The sequence below is a fragment of the Oncorhynchus clarkii genome, chromosome 18 (genome assembly GCF_045791955.1).
Source record: "Oncorhynchus clarkii lewisi isolate Uvic-CL-2024 chromosome 18, UVic_Ocla_1.0, whole genome shotgun sequence".
NCBI classification, from domain to species: domain Eukaryota; kingdom Metazoa; phylum Chordata; class Actinopteri; order Salmoniformes; family Salmonidae; genus Oncorhynchus; species Oncorhynchus clarkii.
Window position 1 is genome coordinate 40,880,926 of NC_092164.1, and position 24,423 is coordinate 40,905,348.

The 24,423-nt window shown below is 42.5% G+C and overlaps 1 protein-coding gene across 1 annotated transcript in view; it reads right to left on the reverse strand.

The window, feature by feature from the left end:
* LOC139373500 (atrial natriuretic peptide receptor 1-like) overlaps positions 1–24,423 on the reverse strand; it is a 119,505-nt gene that overhangs the window by 12,597 nt on the left and 82,485 nt on the right. Inside the window, exons 6-15 of the mRNA XM_071114086.1 lie at positions 11,346–11,440; positions 11,005–11,140; positions 9,394–9,478; positions 6,848–6,968; positions 6,272–6,346; positions 4,956–5,036; positions 4,684–4,788; positions 4,166–4,237; positions 3,220–3,379; positions 907–1,062 (exon numbers count right to left, since the gene is read on the reverse strand). Coding sequence (XP_070970187.1) covers positions 907–1,062; positions 3,220–3,379; positions 4,166–4,237; positions 4,684–4,788; positions 4,956–5,036; positions 6,272–6,346; positions 6,848–6,968; positions 9,394–9,478; positions 11,005–11,140; positions 11,346–11,440 — 1,086 coding nt within the window. The remainder of the gene's footprint in view (positions 1–906; positions 1,063–3,219; positions 3,380–4,165; positions 4,238–4,683; positions 4,789–4,955; positions 5,037–6,271; positions 6,347–6,847; positions 6,969–9,393; positions 9,479–11,004; positions 11,141–11,345; positions 11,441–24,423) is intronic.

The following is a 24,423-nucleotide window of genomic DNA, read 5'->3' on the forward strand; positions in this document are numbered from 1 at the left end:
TCCTCCTATCTGGCAAATGAGTTCGGAAAGACGTCTGTATCTTTGTAGTGACTGGGTGAATTGATACACCATTCAAAGTGTAATTAAAAACTTCACCATATTCAATGTCTGCTTTTTAAAAAATGTACCCATCTACCAAAAGGTGACCTTCTTTTCGAGGCATTGGAAAACCTCCTTGGTCTTTGTGGTTTAATCTGTGTTTCAAATTCACTGCTTGACTGAGGGACCTTAATTGTATGTATAGGGTACAGAGATGATTCAAAAATCATGTTAAATACTATTATTGCACACAGAGTGAGTCCACGCAACATATTATGTGACTTGTTATGAAAATGTTTTCTCCTGAATTTATTTAGGCTGCCCATAACAAATTGTTATGACAATTATGTCAAGACATTTCAGCTTTTCATTTTGAATTAAATGGCAAACATTTCGAAAAACATAATTCCACTTTGACATTATGTGGTATTGTGTGTAGGCGAGTGACAAAATCTCAATCTCAAATTAATTCATTTTAAATGCAGGCTGTAACACAACAAAATGTGGAAAAAGTCAAGGGGTGTGAATACTTTCTGAAGGCACTGTACTTGACTGAAGAACACGCACAGACACAGACACAGACGCAGGCACAGACGCAGACACAGACACAGACACAGACACAGACGCAGACACAGACGCAGGCACAGACGCAGACACAGACACAGACACAGACACAGACGCAGGCACAGACGCAGACACAGGAACAGACGCAGACACAGACACAGACACAGACACAGACGCAGGCACAGACGCAGACACAGACACAGACGCAGGCACAGACGCAGGCACAGACGCAGACACAGGCACAGACGCAGACACAGGCACAGACACAGACGCAGACATAGACATAGACACACACACACACACCTTTGGGGCTGAGGGTGTCCCCCTCGACGTGGAAGACCCCTTGGAGCAGGGCCAGCTCTTGCAGAATGATGCCGAAGCTGTAGATGTCACCTTTCTGTGTGCCACATGGCGGGGGACTATCTGCCCTCAGTAGCTCTGGAGCTGCCCACAATTTCCCTATAGAGGGAGAGGGAGTGAAGGGGGGATGGGAGAGAAGGAAAGAGGGAGGTAAACCTTTATTTTAACAGGGAAGACATTGTAATGGAAATTGTAATGTGTGTGCTTTTCTTATAACTCATTTCTGTCTTCTACTCATGTGCTGTTCTAATAACCAATTTCTGTGTTCATGCAAGTGGCTGACTGTACACATCCTCATTGTCAGTAGCTGCAATGTGTCAGTACGTCCAGACCGTGTTTTGAAAACAAATGACTGTGTTTTGAGAACATACTAGATATCTCGGTTTCAAGGTCTCAGCTTAGAGAGAAGAAGCCTTGCGAGGTATTGGTCTGTCACGTGTTATAAACCAGTATTTGTCGGTCACAAATGGTAATGATTCATTAATTATGCTAAATCATGCAAATATAACTTGTCTGTGTATAGTCGTATATAAGACAACTGCTGGGTCTGCCCAGGCAGAGCTCCTGATTGACATGTGTACAATTGACATGTGGTGCATTAAGCCGGTTGGAACCTCTCCAGCGCGCTGACAATAAACAGTGATTAATTTAAGATTGACTTCAAGGCCTCCTGGGTGGCGCAGTGGTCTAGGGCACTGCATCGCTGCGCTAGCTGTGCCACCAGAGACTCTGGGTTTGCGCCCAGGCTCTGTCGCAGCCGACCGGGAGGTCCGTGGGGCGACGCACAATTGGCCTAGCATCGTCCGGGTTAGGGAGGGTTTGGCCGGTAGGGATATCCTTGTCTCATCGCGCACCAGCGACTCCTGTGGCGGGCCGGGCGCAGTGCACAGTGTTTCCTCCGACACATTGGTGCGGCTGGCTTCCGGGTTGGATGCGTGTGTTAAGAAACAGTGCGGCTTGGTTGGGTTGTGTTTCAGAGGACGCATGGCTTTCGACCTTTGTCTCTCCCGAGCCCGTGTGGGAGTTGTAGCGATGAGACAATATAGTAATTACTAACAATTGGATTCCAAGAAATTGGGGAGAAATTACATTTTAAATTAAAAAAAAGATTGACTTCAAGTGTCCCTGTGCAAGAATTTCTACAACAACAGGTCTCTTTTTCAAATGTGCACATTATACATTATATATGCAGTACCAGTCAAAAGTTTGGACACACCTACTCATTCAAGGGTTTTTCTTTATTTTACTATTTTCTACATGGTAGAATAAAAGTGAAGACTTCAATACTATGAAATAACACATATGGAATCATGTAGTGGGTCTTCCTTTCCTGTGGCGTTCCTCATGAGAGGCAGTTTCATCAAGTTCTGGAAATGTTCCGTATTGACTGACCTTCATGTCTTAAAGTAATGATGGACTGTCGTTTCTCTTTGCTTATTTGAACTGTTCTTGCCATACCATGGACTTGGTCTTTTATTAAATAGGGCTATCTTCTGTATACCACCCATACCTTGTCACAACACAACTGATTGACTCAAATGCATTAAGAAGGAAAGAAATTCCACAAATGTACTTTTAACAAGGCATACCTGTTAATTGAAATGCATTCCAGGTGACTACCTCATGAAGCTGGTTTCTAATGCAAAGCTGTCATCAAGACAAAGGGTGACTACTTTGAAGAATCTCAAATATAAAATATATTTTGATTTGTTTAACACTTTTTGGGTTACTACATGATTCCATATGTGTTATTTCATAGTTTTGATGTCTTCCATATTATTCTACAATGGAGAAAATAGTAAAAAGAAAGAAAAACCCTGGAATGATTAGATGTGTCCGAAATGATTATTATTATTATTTTTACACAACATAAGAATAAAAGGCCATTTCAAAGATGTACTTAGAGAGAAAGATAGAGTTTTAATACCATCCCTCTCAATCAGTAACTAATAAATACTTTTATCAGCCTGGTGATTTGACTGTTGAGCCACATCAATGACAAGTAATTAAATGGAGCCAGCAAGGGCTTTCTCAGGAGGGGACATTGTTACAGAACATACAGACAGAAATATCTTGTGTAAAACAGACCATAGTATCAGAAAAATTGCATGTTTAGTTTTTTTTGAATAACAACAACAATAGCAAGGATCACTTGGTTTGAGTTCATGTAGAGTGTGTGTGTGTGTGTGTTTGTTTGCTCATGCGTTCGAGTCTTTGTCTACGCGTGAGTGTGTCTCTGCAGCTCTGGTAACTCACGGGCATAGTAGGCGTGTGTGTCCTCCATATTGGACTTTTCGCGGAAGCTAGCCAGCCCGTAGTCAGTGATCTTCAGGACAAAGCGACTGTCCACCACGCAGTTAGAGGACTTCAGGTTACCATGGGAAACGATGACGCTGTTGTGAAGGAAGGCCATTCCCTAGAATCAAAGAGGATGTGATTCATAATATTTCTCCAACCTGAGGGCGACCCTGTGTAAAATGTTTCCTGCACAGGTCCATGCAGAGGGGCAGGAGCTGTCACATGCTTTAAGCCAATGAAATTGCATTCGCTGAACAACCTACGCATTACAAGTCAATAACCCCAAAAATGTGTACCCTCCCATTAACTTCCATTGAAAATAGGCATAACTTCCTCTGCCAAGCCTTGGACTTCCTGTGGACAGAAAAAAAAGTACGGAGCTAGCCTTCTCACAACAGCTATCTCTGCTAGAAAGGACATTGACGGGCATTAAATTGAGACTAACTCAGGTAAAATGCATGACTTCTTCATTCATCATTCTAACCAGGACACCAGGAGGAGTCAGACACCATCTGTCTACCCTTCATTATAAGCGTCACGACACATGCCCGGCCGTACGCATGCACACACACTCACACACACAAATCTCATGCAACTAAGTGGGAGTGACAGGTAACAGGCTTGGCATAACTTTCTTCATTGACAATACAAAAAACCTATCGAGGTATGATAGAATAAATATGAGTTGAATATTTTCGACCTCTCCCCCAGCCCCAATACTGTGAAACAACATTAAGTACCAGTTTAGTGGTCTGGGGCCTTCAGCACATATTATGCACATATTATGCTCGTGACCCGGTTGGTTCGAATCCAGGACCCAAACCCCCTCCTGTCTTTCCTCCTACACTGTCCTCTATCTGAACAGAAAATATCTCTGGATGGAGGATGAAGGATGGAGATGCACCTTAACAATGTCGTTGATCAGAGAGTATCTGAACATCCAGTCCAAGGTGATGGTCTCGCTCTCCATAAGATCCTGCACAACACATGAACAGAACCGTGACTATTTAAACACGCACACGCGCACACACACACACACACACACACACACACACACACACACACATACACATACACATACACACACACGCGCGCGCGCGCGCGCTAATATTCAGACCATATTCCATGCTTCAAATCAGCTATACATGAAGGTCACCAACAGGTTAATCCCAGGCCCCAATGACATGACATGCCATATCCATCCACACAGGCTGTTGGTACTCAACAACATGTAGCGTAGATGGCAAACCAGCCATCTCAAGACCCAAGGGTAGCTACTGTAAGCTAGATGGCTCATTACTTACTCACTGTGTGAATTGTGTGGTGTGGGAGATAAGAGAACAAAAGGGGTTTCAGTTGACAACGCTAAGGTCGTAAGGTTAACAAATAGAACAACGAGACCCGATAGGCTGTGTGAAGTACCTGCAGGCTGCCCCGGGGACAGTACTCTGTGATGATACAGATGTTAGGAGGATCGATACAGGCTCCGATAAAGCGAGTCAAGTGCTCGTTTTGAACATCACGCATCTGGAGGCAAGAAGATGAACATACACAATCACCAACATACTTAGTTACAATTGAATTAACACCTGAGCGAAGTATACACCCCAGGAACGTGATAAGTAGAATAAATGGTAGAAAGGGCATTGTTGCTCTGGTAACATGTTTACAGGCCTACTGAATAAAACACTCACATGTTTGAGCTCAAAGAGCACCCTCCTGGTGAGCTCGATGCGCTTCTTGTTAGTGACGTACTTAATGGCCGAAATGTTTCCCTGGAAAGGAGGCCACATTAACACAATATTTCACCATCATTTGACTTTAAGTGTCCTTCAACAGTATTATATACTATCTATTTATTTGAAAGTACTGTTAAAAGGAGTGGAATGCACTTGTAATTCCTACTCCAAGGATGTAAACAACGCAACGGCCCACGTGAACCCTAGCAGAATCCTGGTACGAACACTTCTCCCTGGCAAATATTGGGTCTCACTTTAAACGAGGTAAAACTCATAAAGGCTTCATAAGCACTACATAAGCGCTTCACAAATCATCTGCAAGCATATGTCATACACTATAAATGGTTTATGAAGGGTGACATAACCATTCCCACTGTAGGGCGAATTGCCAAATGTGACATAACACGTTTGTTTATACACCATTTATAGCAGGGGTTCTCAAAGTGGGGTCCAGGTACTGCAGGGGGTCTGCGGCCCAATGTTTTTTTTTAAATGAATATTACTAACAACAACAAATTCAAGTAATTATGGCAAAGGGATCCGTGGAATACGTTTCGAGGGTGTGCTACAATACAAGACAATGACATATTATTCATCTACAGTCTCTATTCATAACCCTGGACAACATCGGCCTGGGAGGGTCACATGGATATTAGTGATCACAAAACTCCACCAATTATACATTTTTCAACTCAATTCTTCTTGTATTCCCCAGAAAGGTTTTTTTTAAACATAAATGTCCTGCAATTAAATAACTAAAATGGTAGTTTTCACGATATTAGCTTTAAAGCTGCAACAACAAAACATCTCTCTGCCCCATGACAAAATGTGTAGAATTGCAGGTGATTAGCTTGAAAACAGCTAAATGTTCTCTCCGATGCTAAGAAGGGGCCTTTAAAATGTTCCTTCCCAGGGCCCGAGACTTGGCTCATCTGGCAATGCACTGTCAACGTTTGTAAAACTACTATGCTATTTTAATCTCACTCGTGTTGTGTTCTGATGGGGCCCCTAATGAATTTGCTATCACAAAAGGAGTCCCTGGCCCCAAAAGTTTGAGAACCCCTGATTTATAGAGTAAAACCTACGCTTATAGACGATTTGTGAAGCATTTATGTAGTGCTCATGAAGCCTTTATGCATGCTCTATAAAGCCTTTATACATTGTACTTTGTTAAAAGTGGGAACAACTATTGCACGACACAAATCCTTAATAAAGCAAATGGCATAAGCATTGTCGGTGTACCACAACAAGCCCAGTGTAAAAGAACAGACCTTGTAGTAGCCAGTTTTGGCGTAGATCTGGAAGTTTCCTTCCATGGTCAGGAAGGAGCCATAGTTGGAGCCTCTCTGTGGACCATATCGAGAGGGAATGAGGACTTTTCAGCGTGCATATCTGTGCTTCTATGTATCGGTGTGCGTGTAGGTGTGCTTAGGTGTGTGTAGGTGTGTGTGTGTGTAGGTGTACTGTATTTTATGTCTCTGTTTATCTTTATGCAATGCATGTATCACTAGCCATTTTAAACTATGCCACTTTATGTTTATATACCCTACATTACTCATCTCATATGTATATACTGTACTCTATACCATCTACTGCATCTTGCCTATGCCGTTCGATACCATCACTCATTCATATATCTTTATGTACATATTCTTTATCCTTTTACACTTGTGTGTATAAGGTAGTAGTTGTGGAATTATTAGGTTAGATTACTCGTTTGTTATTACTGCATTGTCGGAACTAGAAGCACAAGCATTTCGCTACACTCGCATTAACATCTGCTAACCATGTGTATGTGACAAATCAAATTTGATTTGATTTGATGTGTGTGTTTCTCCATGCAGTACCAGAGACAGGGTGAGTCTGCTGCAGGCCCTGCGCAGCACTTTCTCCAGGTCACTCATCTGCACGTCTTCCCATTGCACTCGCCAGAGCTGAGCAGCCAACTCATTCTCCAATTTCAGCTTCCTGAGGGAGAGAGTGTGGGGGGGAGTGAGAGAGGGTCAAACAGAGGGAGAGAAGGGGAGACCAAAGGGTGATGGAGAGAGGAGGCTTGAGAGAGGTTCAGCGATAGGATGAAGCGACAGCGAGCGAGAGAGAGAGACAAGGAAGGAAGGAAATATAGAAGGAGAGAGTAGAGAAAGGAGAGCAGCCTCTGTCGTGTGAGGGCGACGGAGAAAGAGAAATCAATGAAGAGAACGAGAGAGCGTGTAGGGAGAGAGAGGGAGAATGAGAATCCGGAATAAAGGACAGAGAGATTAAGGAGAGGGATGGATGTGTTTCAGTGTGAGTGTACACTGTGTAAGACTGTACCTCTACCCAAACAGCCCATCAATACCTCTGTCACCCCACCCATTACAAGCTACAAATGGTATTCACACACACATTTCTCAGAAACACGTGCAACCCAACTATAGTATTGGGGATGGGATTAATTCATTGAGTATTGATAGAGATTAATATCTGCCATTGAGTGTCGCCCCTCAATTTGTGATTACAATTTAAATCGAGTCATCATTCACCAACAGTGCTGTATGTGTGAAATTGTTTCGACATGTACCTTGATATCACAGGCGGCTGGTGGCACCTTAATTGGGGAGGACAGGCTCATAGTAACGGCTGGAACGGAATGAATGGAATGGTATCAAACACATCACACACATGGTTTCCATGTGTTCAATACAATTTCATTCAGTCCATTCCAGACGTTGTTTTGTTTTGAGTCATCCTCCCCTCAGCAGCTTCCTGTGCTTGATATAACATTCTTTACTGTAATGGAACGTTATGTAAAAGAAAAAGCCAAAAAGTCACTATTCATGTGTAATAATAACACATTTATGTTCTTGTTGTTGTTTTGTTATTTAAAATCTATGAACATACAACCACATCATACAGTAGCTTCCATTTACAATAAACAACACATTTCCAGATACACTTCACACAGACTAAGTCATCCATAGATTAAGTCATTAATATAGTAAGCGCTTATCCTACAAGAATATGAAAATGAACATTCATAGATGTATCCGCCTAAGGCTATGTGCTATTCAAATGATCTGCACCTTCCTGTATGTGTAACGCGGGACAAAGTGTCAAAAGGGTCTGTGTTTTTACAGCACATCACATCACTGTTTTTACAGCACATCACATCACTGTTTTTACAGCACATCACAACTGTTAAAGGGATACTTTGGGATTTTGGTAAATGAGGCCCTTTATCCACTTCCCCAGAGTCAGATGAACTCATGGATAAAAAAAATAATTATGTCTCTGTGTCCAGTAAGAAGGAAGTGAGAGGTAGTTTTTGCGAGCCAATGCTAACTAGCGTTAGCACGAGGATTGGAGGTCTATGGGTATCTGCTAGCGTGCTCATCTGTTCATCTGACTCTGGGGAGGTAGATAAGGGCCTCAGAAAATGTGAAATATCGGAAATACCTGACAAAAGTAAAGATACAGGATAGCTTATATCAAACACAAAGGGAGCATAATTATTTGGAACTGAACTTGAACTGTTTCACTTTTCACTTAACTTTTCACTTAACTTTTCACTTTCAAACTTAACTCTAGAAAATGTAAAAACATATTGTTTTAAAAAAAATATTTGATATGAGACATAATATACTTTGACCTTAGACATGATGTTCCTCCCGGGACACGTTTTCTTTTAGAAAGTAAGGTAAACTTTCACCTGGACTTGCACTCGATGTTCAACAATTTTTATCAGAAAACATAATAAAGCTATAAAGCAAGTGACATTTTCAGCTGCGAGTCTGATGGAGCTGGATACAGGACAGAGAGAAAAGTCAAAGGGCAAACACTGGTCCGGGTCCATTAGCGCACACAACGCTAAATATATTCAAACGCTTTGAAACGGAAAACGAAAATACATTTTTTTCTTATTAAACAACTCCAGGTAGTCACTCCCTGTTTCAGTGTTTATTTCTGTTTGGTGCCTGATGAACATGACCCTAGTGGTGAGTCATCATTGAAGAGGAGACAGAATCACATTATTTTGCTCCTTCTTGGCCTGATCTAATGTGTGAAGAAAGAGTAAGGGAAAAGAGGGCAGAGGAAGAAAGATAGTGAAAAGTGAAGAGGACAAGGGAGAGATAGACAGAGTAACAATGTGGGTAAGAAAGTTTAACATGGAGAAAAAGAACGGTAGAAAACGGAAGAAAAGCAAACAGAAGAGAAAGAGATGGGGGGGGAGGAAATAAAATTGAGAAAATGAAAGAAGAGCAAAGTATGGGAAGAGAGTGAACAGAATTGAGAGAGAGCGATAGAGGAAGGGTGGAGGAGGGGTCGGGAGTGGAAAGGTGTCATCAGAACTCATACCATCGACCGGTGTCTTCCTCAGCGAAGAGGGACGGTAAAAAAAGGGGGCACCACTGACCTGTAGATGAAGACGGTGACAGTGACGATGATGACGAAGATGAAGCAAGCCACGATGGCCACCATCTGGTGCATAGTGACTGTCCCTGGGAGGAAAGGAAAATTATTGAAGTGATATGACATTTTACCCAGGGCCAAATTCAATAGCACATGTGAAGCCTATGCCATGAAATGATATGTGTATTACATTTAGTTACTTAGCAGGCACTGCTATCCAGAACCACTTCTAGTCAGTGCCTTCAACTAAGGTAGGGAAAAATAGCCAAGCAATAGAAGTTTCTGAAACAACAACAGGTTTGTTCGACTAGGAAATATGTATTTTGTCTGCAACATTTTGTTTTGTGTGTTTTGGCAGTGTACTGAAGTGTTGGTTTCCCGCAGTGTATGTTTGATTGGATTCCATAAATATTAATTGAACTTTCACGTCTCGAAAAACACCTAAATCATGACACAGCGGGAAACCTAATCTCTTGATGATCCTGATCTTACTAGCGAAGCAGCTGCCAAATACAAATGAAAAACAAACGCCGCCATGCATGATAACGAGGCTGTTATGATAATGAGATTGTCATGATAATGAGACCGTTATGAGACTGCTATGAAAATGAGACTGTCAGATATTTCTGTGGATATTCACAAATAACATTTACTGAATGAGAACAATTCTATTAAATTGTTTCTGCAGATAATGTTACCGTGCAATAATCAAAACCTAAGGGTCAAATCCTAACTTGAGATGTCTATGTGTATAGTGACATCATGCAAATAATGTAATTTGGTCAATGGGGGATTTGTGTGCAACTAATTGAGTTACACTATATATACAAAAGCATGCGGAAACCCCTTCAAATTAGCGGATTCGGCTATTTCAGCCACACCCGTTGCTGACAAGTGTATAAAATTGAGCACACGGCCATGCAATCTCCATAGACAAACACTGGCAGTAGAATGGCCTTACTAAAGAGCTCAGTGACTTTCAACATGGCACCGTCATAGGAAGCCACAAGTAAGTTTGACAAATGTCTACCCTGCCACAGCTGTCCCGGTCAACTGTAAGTGCTGTTATTGTGAAGTGGAAACATCTAGGAGCAACAGCGGCTCAGCCGCAAAGTGGTAGGCCACATAGAGCGGGACCAGCGAGTGCTGAAGAGCGTGGAAGCAACGTCAGCACAATAACTGTTTGTCGGGAGCTTCATGAAATAGGTTTCGATGGCCGAGCAGCTGCACACAAGCCTATGATCACCATACGCAATGCCAAGCCTTGGCTGGAGTGGGGTAAAGCTTGCCGCCATTGGACTCTGGAGCAGTGGACGAATTTAGGTTTGGCGGATGCCAGGAAAACGCTACCGGCCCCAATGCATAGTGCCAACTGTAACATTTGGTGGAGGGGGAATAATGGTCTGGGGCTGTTTCTCATGGTTCGGGCTGGGCCCCTTAGTTCCAGTGAAGGAAAATCTTAATGCTGCAGCATACGATGACATTCTAGACGATTCTGTGCTTCCAACTTTGTGGCAAGAGTTTGGGGAAGGCCCTTCTTGTTTCAGCGTAACAATTTTTATGTGGACAATTTTTATGTTGATAAATGAGGCCCAAGGGGTTCTTTGGTGCATACGTGCTAAGCAAGCGGGCTTGTCGTTCTTGAAGCCACAGTCGGGGATGTCTTGGGGGGGGGCACCCCCCGGCCACTGGACCTTCATGCCCGGCACTGGAACCAGCTCCTTCAGGCTGCTGTTGTAGACGGACACGATCTGGAGACACACAGTAGAAAACTACTGTAACTTTGGGTGTTGCCTGTGTAATGAAAGTGCCTTGTCATTGTAGGTTTTGTATAGCTGCTACACTTGAAGAGTGTCTAGGACAAAGAACACAGCTACAGAGTGAGTGTGTATTTATGCACCAGTGTGTGTTTGTGCTTGACCACCACTTTGTGCGAGGAGCAGTCAGAGTGCCTACCTGAAAGACCCCAGAGTCAAGATCAGTCATGTCCCACAAGGCAAAGTCAATCTCCCGATCGCCTGCCCCATCAATCTGAACCAAGCCAGTAACACCTGCCACAGAAGAGAGAGAGAGAGAGAGAGAGAGAGAGAGAGAGAGAGAGAGAGAGAGAGAGAACAGAGAGAGAGAACAGAGAGAGAGAACAGAGAGAGAGAACAGAGAGATTAACACAAAGGGTTGAGGTGCACAATCTGGGCGTGAGCTCTGCTATTTCCTCATTGCTTTCAAGATTGAGAGATGGGCATTTTGTATGATCCTGTTGGTTGATTTTGTTGTCCTTTACAAAATAAATGAACAAACCATAGCCATTTGGGTCCATAATGTGTAGCACCACCTGTTGCCAGTCCCCATGTGTTGCTACATCCTTTCCCCCCACAGTATGACAAACCAACAGGATCAAAGTAGAAATTCCAAACTTCAGAAGCCTTTTTAAACCTCAAATACACAACACGTTTCACATTTACTGCATTGCAGGTGCAGGGAAATTCTCCTGCAACAGGGTGATCAAAACCAAGGGAGGTATTTTAAACAGATATCCATCCTTTTAGCTACCGTAGGTTTACACATCACACTAATACATTTCCTTTCATCTTAGTTTCTCCACTCACTGTGTAAACTGGGAGCTAAGGCATGCAGGTCTTGAGTCAAACCAATATTCCAAGGCAAGGCGATCGTGCCCACTTGGGGGCAATGTCATGAACTAAAAATGTCTGGAACGACTTCTCCCACATATACAGTATCATGCTGGCATAAGAGGGTAATGTGATTGGGAAATATAGATACTGTAAAAATGTATTGTTAACCTCAAGTCCAAATTTGAAGTAAATGAGCAACTTTACTTCTGTACACCGTCTTTAATGTTTGGGAGGGGGTAGTTGAAAATATGAGCATAATGTGATGCAAATCCCCTCTCTTGGATCAAGTCCTGGGTTAAGTCACCCACATGGCTCATTCATCTACACTGTGCACACTTGAGACGGACATGGTTTTGAATATCAATCGGGGAAACCAAGGAAAACATATGAGTTGATTCAAACTGACGCCATCCCTTAGTTTGGCTATTGGCCCTACAGTTGTGGGAGCTACAAACTTAGATTGTCACAAAAAAAAAACGAAAAACAAAACCCAGTACAGTGTTTTAAAAACACAGTTGCTGGAAGATGTTAGGGTGCTGTGTTGCGCACGCATTGCAGAAATTGTTCTGCTAATAACATCAAGTGAGCTGACTTTTAGTCCCCATCATCTGTTAACTTCACAGGCACCTAGGCCTTTCCCATAAATCACCTCTTTGGCTTATTTGATCAATGGCAGAGACACACAGTGGCTGGGAACTGAACCTGCAACCTCGATGTCAAAAGCCTGGCCTCCAAACCCAAACACCCACTTGTTCACCTCTTCAGACCACCGTGGCGGAAGAGTCTAGTAACAAAGTTTTGGGGAAAAAAAGCTCTCTCTCTCTCTCTCTCTCTTTCGGGACTCTCAGATTCCTCTATCTTCTGGAGTCAGAGTTGAACAGATTTTTAAATGAGCCTATAGAAATATGTTCAGTTTATCATGTATTATTTAGTATTTCTACCTTGCTCAACGTCATAAAAAGAAATGAATCATTGCATAATCTCTTAATTTATTTTCTCTGTGTCCAACATTCTGCCGCCCACATGTTCTACTGCTCTGACCTCAGATCAGATATGTGCAGTATCACAGCAGCTGTCCCTGACCTGAGTCTATAAGGCTGATAGTTGACTGAGGGTAGTACAGCTCACTCGGAGACAAAATGTATCAAACTACTGCTTATATACTAAGATCTCTAAGCTTTACAGGGTGAATCCCGGATGGAATGCATTTATATGACACTCAAGGCTTAGGTTTCAAAGCGCTTTACGTTGTATGGGGGTTAATTATCACATCATTCGTCTACGGTCTTACTTCAAAGGGCATTCGGCCCAGATGGCCATGGTTCTTTCAAAACCGTCATCATTTCAACAGACGTGCACAGACTGATCTGTTCTGACATATACATATGACGCACGCCAAAGGACATAACGTCCATTACAGTGAACTCGGTCCCTAAAAAGGAAGTCATTTGTCGCTACCCCTACATGAAGTCTGTCTATATAAGGAATCCTGACGATACTGCCGATTTATGACCTCTCAGTGTCAAACTAGATAGAGCAGCTACTCAACGTTGAATCTACAGGACTGATATCCATCACTTGTAAATCTGGCAACAAAAAAAACACGTTTTGAATAGTTGTCAAATGTGTCCCTCTTCTCCCTGCCTTGAAGTAATCATCACTAATCGAACACGACTGGAAAGGTGAAAGCAAGGGTTCCACTACATAATTTAACCTCGTCCAAAAATGTCAGATCTAGGATTACTTCAAGGAAGGAAGAAAGGAAGGAAGCAGGGAAATACTAAAGGAAGAAAGGACTGAAGGAAGGAAGGACTAAAGGAAGAAAGGACAGAAGGAAGGAAGGACTAAAGGAAGAAAGGACTGAAGGAAGGAAGGACTAAAGGAAGAAAGGACTGAAGGAAGAAAGGACTGAAGGAAGAAAGGACTAAAGGAAGAAAGGACTGAAGGAAGAAAGGACTGAAGGAAGAAAGGACTGAAGGAAGAAAGGACTGAAGGAAGGAAGGACTAAAGGAAGAAAGGACTGAAGGAAGAAAGGACTGAAGGAAGAAAGGACTAAAGGAAGAAAGGACTGAAGGAAGAAAGGACTGAAGGAAGAAAGGACTGAAGGAAGAAAGGACTGAAGGAAGAAAGGACTGAAAGAAGAAAGGACTGAAGGAAGAAAGGACTGAAGGAAGAAAGGACTGAAGGAAGAAAGGACTAAAGGAAGAAAGGACTGAAGGAAGGAAGGACTAAAGGAAGAAAGGACTGAAGGAAGGAAGGACTAAAGGAAGAAAGGACTGAAGGAAGAAAGGACTGAAGGAAGAAAGGACTAAAGGAAGAAAGGACTGAAGGAAGAAAGGACTGAAGGAAGAAAGGACTGAAGGAAGAAAGGACTGAAGGAAGAAAGGACTGAAAGAAGAAAGGACTGAAGGAAGAAAGGACTGAAGGAAGAAAGGACTGAAGGAAGAAAGGACTAAAGGAAGAAAGGACTGAAGGAAGGAAGGACTAAAGGAAGAAAGGACTGAAGGAAGGAAGGACTAAAGGAAGAAAGGACTGAAAGAAGGAAGAAAGGATATATTTGAAAAATCTTCTAACAGAGCCATTTGTTTAAACGTAAAATATCTTCACTCTTTCTGTCCTTCTGTTCTAAAATCTCTATCCCTTGTGTTGTAAAATACCTGGCTAATTAGCGTGGGAGTAAAAAGCACAGTGGCAGCAGCGCTCATCTCTGACAGTACTAATCGTGGTAGCAGGGGCATGTGGTTTGGCCCTGTGCTGACAGCTAGGCGGGGGAGCGGTCGAGGGGTGCATTGAAAACAGAACTGTAATTAAAGCAAGTAAAGTGTGTGTGTGTGTGTGTGTGTGTGTGTGTGTGTGTGTGTGTGTGTGTGTGTGTGTGTGTGTGTGTGTGTGTGTGTGTGTGTGTGTGTGTGTGTGTGTGTAGGGAAAGAAAGGAGAAAGAGAGGAAGAGGAGCAGATCTTGTCTGACATGTTTTCCCAGCTGTCTGTCAGACAGGCAGAGCCCGAGGGTTGGGTCGTGCACCACCACAGTGAAATAAAGAGAATTTGCATTTAACTGAATTATAACAGGGATACTGCTTTTAATCTCACACCGAGTAATGTGACAAAATTGATCAAGCTTTCTGGCTTTCAGTCTCAAATGTAGAAACAGATACACACAAATATCCAGATCTCCTTACATGTTTCAAATCAGCCATACACGAAGGTCACCCACAGGTTAAAACACACATACATCAACCCCTGGTCCATTAGTCATTGCAATAGGAGCCCCTCTGTGTATAAGCGGAAACTCGATGCCCTGCCCCTGACTCCTGGTGCCTGTGCTACTCCATCAGTCCTGCCTGAACACTGTCATCCACTTCACAGGACCACTCTGCCTCATTCCCTCTCTGTTTGGCCCAAAATTATGTTTCCCTTATATTTGTTTGCTATGAACAGTCAGATCTCCTTCTTTTTTTTCATTTGTATTAGTTTAAAATAATATAATTTCCATGTTTTCTTGAGCATACAATATATCTCAGTATGTATTTTTCAAACAGTCTTTTTTAAAAGTTTATTTATAAAGGGTGCCAATCATTTTGGACCGGACTATTTCTCTCTCTTTTAATTCCCTTCACTATCTTCTTATTTCTGTGTCCTTCAATGTTTTTTCCCCCCCATCTCTCTCACCTCACGTTTCACAATTTCTGTGATTTCTCATCTCTCCATCTTGCTTCCTCTCTCTGCTCCACTCGCCATCTTATTTACCCACTTTTTCTAAAAACCCACTCTCTCAACCTTTTATCTCTTCTCTTTCCCCCTCTCCTTCTTTCCACATCTCTCCTTTCACTCTCGGTAACCACCTCAATCCATCTCTGCTCTCCACCTCTCCTCTTCACCTCTCTCCCCACACTTTCACAATCTCCTCCTTCAATCTCTCCATCTATCTGTTGCCAATCTGCCTGTCGCCAGGCTCAGCGGGCTTCAGTATAGATCTCTATAAGAGAGCTGGCTAACCCGCTGTAGTGATTACATAGACCAGTCCACTTATATCTCCCTGCTCCTCCGCCAATCTGTCTCTTTATGATGAGCGCAGAGCCCTTTTCCCATCTCGACCACATCTGTCACTCACTACTCAGATCAATGAAGAGGTACCTTGTTTACCCGTTCTATGAAAACTCCATTAATGGAGTCTCTTCCAGCGTAGGTCCCGCTTGTTATCAAAGCTTAATTCATGCCTTATTCATGTATTACAAATGATTCATAAATTACAATGGAAGGTCACTCGGTAACGAGCTAAGTTGACATTTCCTTTGTCATTTTCACTGTAAAATTAACAAATTGAATACGATGCTTGTGTTTGCTTTAGAAATGTCAACACAACCCACTGATAATTATAAAGGCCATCTCTCACATATTATATATAGGCCATTTTAATTCAATTCAAATTCCTTTCTTTTAAGTCCTCTGTGGCGCAGTTGGTAGAGTATGGCGCTTGCAAAACCAGGGTTGTGGGTACGATTCCCACGGGGGACAGGTACGAAAAAGTACGACAAATGTATGCACTCACTACTACTGTAAGTCGCCCTGGATAAGAGCATCTGCTAAATGACAAACAAATGAAATAAATCCCCCGTATGTTTAAAAGTTATACATTCCACATGTAGTGGCCTCTTCCATGTCACATTGAAACAATCAGCCAGGAAACACACAGGAACCCATGGCTGTTAGACAATCCAAAACATGCATGCCCCAACGTATCTGGGGCCTCTTAAAACTGTCAACACGGAAGCAAGAAGTCACAAAGGAACCAACCACACACATGAGCTAATGTAACATAGGGGCCCATTTATCATGGAGTAATATAGGCTTTTCCTTATGAAATGCAACAGTGCCGCACCGTATCGTCACCGAGGGGGTTGTGGGTAACTGAAGAGCCATGAGAAGAGGCTTGTGGAGTTCACAGAGAGTGGGCTGTGGGAATAGGAGAAACCGAGAGATCCCACTCCCAGGTTGGGATTAGGAGAAGACAAAGATGGGAGTCGCAGGAGAACAACATCAACCTCCAGCCTCGATGTTCCCATGGACCCCCGCTGGGTAGCCGCCTTCTTATCTCTGTGGCGATTGGTTGATGAGGCTTAACTGATGGAGTAAAGAGGGGAATTTATTGGTTGAGCATTCTTTGCTACACGAGTCTGTTGATATAGTTAGGCGAGTGGGTCCAGGAAATGCAAACTTGTAGTGTATTCAAGGTTTAAAAAGGCTTCTAACATGAATAATTTCAAGTTGAAAATGTCAGACTTGATTTGCCCGAAACTAAAAATGTATCCTCCCCTACAAAAAAACCCCATGAATTATAATACGCATAATAATTAACATTTCCTGTTGCTGCAGGATTACTTTCCAGCTGTAGAAAACTGGCTCAAATTAAGATCCTACATCTGTATGTACTCAATCGATACAACTCCTCTGAAAATGTACTCTCATAATGATGCAGATAGTTGGTATTGTACAGTGATGCTAAATTGGCCACAAGGTCGCTGTTGAATGTTATGCTGAGAATAGATGTAAGACAGACTGGTTGTTTTTCAACAGATATTTTTAACATGTTGTATCTCTGGACGGGTCTTGGCACCCAGTTAGCTGGGTTTTATCATATCTTGAAAAAAGATAATGTCCTTGTTTTTCTCAAGGCCCTGTGCTTTCAGAGTGCTCACTAAAGTACAGAGGGCATGTAGCTACAATGAGCATCAGGTAAGGGTGTATTGTGAGCTTTGATGTGGTACATGGTTATTTGGTTGGAATGACACTATTATAAAAAAAACATTTTTAACAAAATACATTTATTATTTTATCTTTATTTAACTAGGCAAGACTAGGCAACAAATTATTATTTACAATGACGGCCTACACCAGCCAAAACCAGACGACAATGGCCCAATTGTGCGCCGCCCTATGGGACTCCCAATCACGGCCGATGGTGATACAGCCTGGATTCGAACCAGGGTGTCTGTAGTGACTGAGATGCAGTGCCTTAGACCGCTGCGCCACTCGGGAGCCCAATTTAGGGTAATCATCCAAATAATTATCATCAGATAACTGGGATTGTGACTGATTTCCAGTCTCGCCTAATATTGCCATTTTGGTTCAGTGATTGAGATTTCTCCAGATAGGTGATAGAAATGTAAGATTTGTTTATCACCCGAGCTAGTCAGTGTGTGTGTGTGTGTGTGTGTGTGTGTGTGTGTGTGTGTGTGTGTGTGTATGTTTGTATATCTGTGTGTATGTGTGTTTCAGGCCCTCTTGATCTATCTATATTAGAAGTGCATTGTCCACAATGCGCACGGCGCTGAATAGACTATATTTACGGCTGATTACTGCTGATTAGAGCCCTAATGAAAATCTGTACTGGTTGATGTCACACATCAGGAATAGAAGGGAAGGCAGACTGGCAATGATTGGTAGCAAGAAAGATGATCACACTGTTGGCGTGCTAGTGCTTCTCCAGTTTCAATCATTCCAATGCTTCTTCGGTGCCTGGAATAAGAACAGGCAATCTGATAATCAAAACATTTACGTTCGTGTCCTTTACAAATATGAAGACCACAGGCTTGTGACATTAGCCAGTTGTCCTAATGAAAATATAAGGCCAACTCAAAATCAACAGTGCGATGGAAACATCAGACGCAGTGGAAAAGTACAGTGCCACCAGCCACTATGACAAGGGCATTTCTCCCATTTAAAATACAACTCATACCAGCTGTCCTACACCGTAATAAAACTATTAAGTATATGCCATATGTAAAACATTTGTACATTCAATACCATGAGAAATCAAAAAAACTAAAAGTACCACCAGTGCTTAGGCAACCAACAACAGGAGACACGGACTCTCCATTCTCCTATTCAAAACATACGTGTGCGTTCCAAATGTCCCATAGGACTCTGGTCCAAACGAGTGCACTGTATAGGGAATAGGGTGCCCCGTGGACACGCACATGGACACAGGGTGTGTGTCCATCAAGGGAATTGACACACGCGCTGGGTACAGCTGCGGGTGGCGCCTAATCTAATCAGTGAGAGGAGAAATGGGGAGGTGGAGATGCACAGTGCGGTCCGAGGGACAAAAATGTATGGATTTGGGAGGATGGTCCTCTTTGGAAAGGGCAAAGTCAATAATGTGAGTGTGTGTGTCTGTGTGTCTGTGTGTGTGTGTGTGTGTGTGTGTGTGGGGGAGGGGTGGTGCACAGCACACTTTAGGACCATAATTCAAGGAGGTACCTGAGAGGTGGTTGTTAAATTGAACATTTGGGAGCTGGAAATATCTTCTTATTTCCATACCAGAAAGAGACAAAAGAAAGTTGTTTTTTTTGTTAATTTTGCAACACCGCATTGTAATTGGTCATGCCGATCAAACAACTTTTATAAGAGCGAAATAAAAAGATAGGAAGAGACACTGAAAAACAAAGAGAGAGGGAGAAGGGGGATTGAAAGAGAGAGAGAAATCAACAGTCATCAATGAGCTACCTATAACACACGGCAGCACAGAGGGGATAGATGCACACAGGGGAGCAGGCTGAACTCAGTGTAATAGGAGCCCACAATGATTCAGTAGTCAGCAGCACACCACTGAGCTCACATTACCCACAGGCAGCCTCTGGCAACATCATGGCTGTTTAGGGTTTAGCCCACTTCCCATAGGGTTGAATTGATTCAATAACCACATCTAACCAGCTTGGAAGACTTAATCAAAAATAATAAACAAGCGCCAAGGGTGTTTTTTAAATATTTTTTTTACAAATGCAGGGGCTGAACTGTTGTCAGATTCTTGGGTCATGAGGACCGAGTGCAGTTTGTTTTGCTTTGTTAAGTTTGCAAAATTTTGACACTTGTTCTCAATAGAAACGAACCAGACTGGATCCAAAACAAACCCTGAAGTCAGCTGAATGATCACATTCTAAAACTGTGCTGCCATGAACTGCAAAAGAATGTTTCATTTTCTGAAGGACAACTCTACCAATGTGCCCCTGTAAACTGTTTCACCTACACACATAAGTCCTCATTACAAAACACCATTTAGAGCCTTTTAACACTTGGGTTTTGGAGGTACTGCAAAAGGGACGTTAGTCTTAGTACATTGGTTAAGTAGTAAAAGATGCAGAAACTGATCCAGAGTCCCTAGAGGCTGTCACTCCATTGCGAATGGAAACTCACAGCCATGATTCACAGACCTCAGACCAGTTTGGCTGTTGCTGAAGAGAATAGATAGAGTGGTGACGTCAGGCTCAGACCACTTAGAGTAATGTGACCCATGGTTGTTTATTGCTGTTCTGAAGTTGACTTCTGACCTCCACTATCAAATACCTTTGTAGTGAGATAATAATTATCATATATATATACAGTGGGGCAAAAAAGTATTTAGTCAGCCACCAATTGTGCAAGTTCTCCCACTTAAAAAGATGAGAGAGGCCTGTAATTTTCATCAGATGTACACTTCAACTATGACAGACAAAATGAGAAAAAAAATCCAGAAAATCACACTGTAGGATTTTTAATGAATTTATTTGCAAATTATGGTGGAAAGTAAGTATTTGGTCAATAACAAAAGTTTATCTCAATACTTTGTTATATTCCCTTTGTTGGCAATGACAGAGGTCAAACGTTTTCTGTTATACAACAGGTGGGTCTAATACTGGACGCTGATGGGTTAAAACCACATTCCAGCTGGTGTCTATTCCACAAGTTACCACCGGCTAAAGCTATGGCGTTGAAATGCCTACTTCCTCTGTTCCATCTCACTGAGCGATCCACTGTGTCATCAGCCCAGTCAGGCAATTTATAAACTTGATCTCCACTGTAAAAAGCATCTAGACATGATCTCACATTTCTTGTAGACTAGCAACTGGATTTCAATAGCGGAGATTTTATAAACCATGCTGTCTGTCTCTGAAATGTTCAACATTGTTTCAATACTGAAATTTGATCTCCAGCTGTCCCATAGTAATGAACGTATAGGGGCCGAGAGCCGGGGCGAGACAGACAGGCAGGAAGCTTTTTTCAGCCAGTCAAAATCATGAATCAGCATAATTTTTATGGATATGTACAAAGAAATGTCAATAGAAAACAGGCCAAACTAAACAAAATGCGGCTAGTTTGCAGTCTTTCCAGCTTCAGTTTGAAGTGATTGTGTTAGCTGTGTTGTTGGCTAGCTCCTCTAAACAATAGTGTCCTGATGAGAGAGCACATGTTCTATGCCAGGTGAAATCATGCATCATTAGCTCATTGTTATGGATGTGTCCAAATAAATGTCACTAGAAAATAGCTTAAACTAATGCAAATGCAGCTACTTTGCTGTTATTCTGACCATAAGTTAGCCATAGTTGGCTAACTAGCAAGCAAGGGATAAGAACATTGCCAGCCAGTATGGCAATAGAACATTTAGTATGAACAATGACCGTCCATAGATGCACAACAAAAAGACTTAACGACTGGGTCAACCGAACCAATAGAACAAATGACCAGCCAGCTTGGGTAGCAACCTTAGATTTGTGTCGGGACTATATCTCATGGAAGGATGAAATAATATTAATATTTTACCCTCTTTTTCTCCTCAATTTCGATCTTGTCTCATAGCTTCAACTCCCTAACAGGCTCGAGAGAGGCAAAGGTGGAGTCATGCGTCCTCTGAAACATGACCCGCAAAACCGCGCTCCATAACACCCGCCAGCTTAACCGGGAAGCCAGCCGCAGCAATGGAAACACCGTTCAACTGGTGACTGGTGTCAGCCTGCAGGCACCCGGCCCGCCATAAGGAGGCGCTAGAGCGCGAAGAGCAATGTAAAGCCCCCCCCCCGGCCAAACCCTCACCTAACCCGGACAACGCTGGGCCAATTGTGCGCCATGCTATGGGATTCCCGGCCACGGACAGTTTTGGCACAGCCCGGGAATAAACCCGGATCTATAGTAACACCTCTAACACTGTGATACAGTGCCTTAGACCGCTGCACCACTTGGAAGGCCCAAAATAATGTTTTTTTTATAAAAATATGTCAATCATTATTTGAATATGTTGGTAAACCGTTGTATAAAAGTGATAATGCCTTCGAAACCAAACCTTGGCTTCGTCTCGGGCCTAACAACACCCAAGCCAATATATCCTCTAAACACCAGCTTCTCGGGCAATACCACTATAGTTCTACCATAATATTACTGTAAAGTTACCCTCCAAACAGATATCAGACCTGTAAAGACAACAGAGCCTCTGCTTCTCAGAGGTGTGACAGAAGGAAATGTGTTTTTTTGCATATCCCAACTCCCGCAGAGACAAACGCAGGGAGTGGGGTCATGGCCAGGGTCGCCATTGTAACGTGTCCCTGGAGCAATTAGAGCTATGTGCTTGCTCAAGGGCACAGCTACAGTTTTCATTTAGTTCTACCTTGTTGACTCCAGTATTTGAACGAGCAATCTTTCGGTTACAGGTCCAACAGCTCTAACCCCGCCTCGAGCCTAGTGGTTAGAGTGTTGGGCCAGTAACCAAAAGTTTGCTGGATCGAATCCCCGAGCTGACAAAGTAACAATATGTAATTCTGCCCCTGAACAAGGCAGTTAACCCACTGTTCCCCAGTAGGCTGTCATTGTAAACAAGATTTTTACTTAACTGACTTGCCTAGTTAAATAAATACATGATGCCCATAAGGTCAACCAATCAATTATCAAATGATCTACTCATTCAGTGTATGAGTTAGGAAGTGTATGAGTACCTGCTGCACTGTAAATAAAGCACATTTGACTTGATTTACACAATTGTAGTGACAATTGCTAAAGCGTACCAATAAGTTTATGTTTTGATGCAAATTATGGTAATGACTATGTTATTTTAAGAACACACACACAAAAAAAAGAATATATATACTACTGCATAGAAGGCCAGCATCCCGGAGTCGCCTCATCACTGTTGACCTTGACACTGGTGTTTTGCGGGTACTGTTTGATGAAGCTGCCCGTTGAGGACTTGACACTAATGTACTTGTCCTCTTGCTCAGTTGTTCTGGCCATCTTGAGCCTGTAATCGAACCCACAAATGCTGATGCTCCAGATACTCAACTAGTCTAAAGGCCAGTTTTATTGCTTCTTTAATCAGAACAACAATTTTTTTTTTTTGCTAACATAATTGCAAAAGGGTTTTCTAATGATCAATTAGCCTTTAAAAATGATAAACTTGGATTAGCTAACACAACGTGCCATTGGAACGCAGGAGTGATGGTTGCTGATAATGGGCCTCTGTATGCCTATGTAGATACATTTGAAAAATCGGCCATTTCCAGCTACAATAGTCATTTACAACATTAACAATATCTAGACTGTATTTCTGATCAATTTAATGTTATTTTAATGGACAAGAAAATGTGCTTTTCTTTCAAAAACAAAGACATTTCTAAGTGACCCCAAACTTTTGAACGGTAGTATACACCGCGTGTAATATAGACCACACTGGGATAAGAAGGACACTATATCTATGACTGACAGACTGACATCACAGTACTGCCTTTGTTTTCCTTCCCACTGATGAGGGTGACTAGGCGACCTGCGTCCATTTTGTGCCAATCAGGAGCAGCTGACTCTGGCTCTGGTGGCCTGACTGTGTGTGTCTGCTCTTTGCTCTGTGAGTCCAAGCTGCCTTTGATATCAAACACTCTGCCAGCTAGAGCAAGCCAATAATGAGGGGAGAAAAAAAGAGAGGGGGGTGGGGGGAATAAAAAGAGACTGTGGTGTTTGACGCAATGAAAGCCTAAAATACATTTTTAAGGATGTGATAGTAAAGTTGGAGAAAGTTGAGGTTACATTGAGGCCCGAGTTGCTGGCAGTTTTCGGTTGGGGGTAGGTGGCGGGTCAGAGAGAGTGAGCCCACTGTGTAATATTAGAAAGGAAAAGGAGAAGAGACAGGGAGAAATAGAGTGGGAATGGATAGCAAAAAAAAAGTGACAGAGACCTCAGAAGGCGGGGAGCGTCGATAAAAGAGAAAGAGGAAAAGCGAGCTTAGAGGAACAGACCAATGGGGAGAAGGAAGGAGAAACAGATGGCGTAATGAAAAGACAAGATAGACAAGACAAAGTAGCCAGACAGACCGTAAAAGTAAAGGAGCAAGATAGTAACAAGAGTACAAGATGAACAAGATAAAGAAGATAGACAGGTACAGAAAAGGGGTAATAAAATAAAAGAGAGTAAAATAAACAATACGACTGTGAGCCTGGGCAGAGAGGAACAGAAAGAAACCAATTCAAATGGATACAGCAGTTTTGAGGAGGGACAAAATACAAGAGTAGAGATGTAGGCCTAACTAGCTGACAAAATGTAGCCTAATGACGCTGTTATCTGGTTGTAAACCAGTTTTCTGGTTGTAGAGATGCGATCTCGAGGCTTAT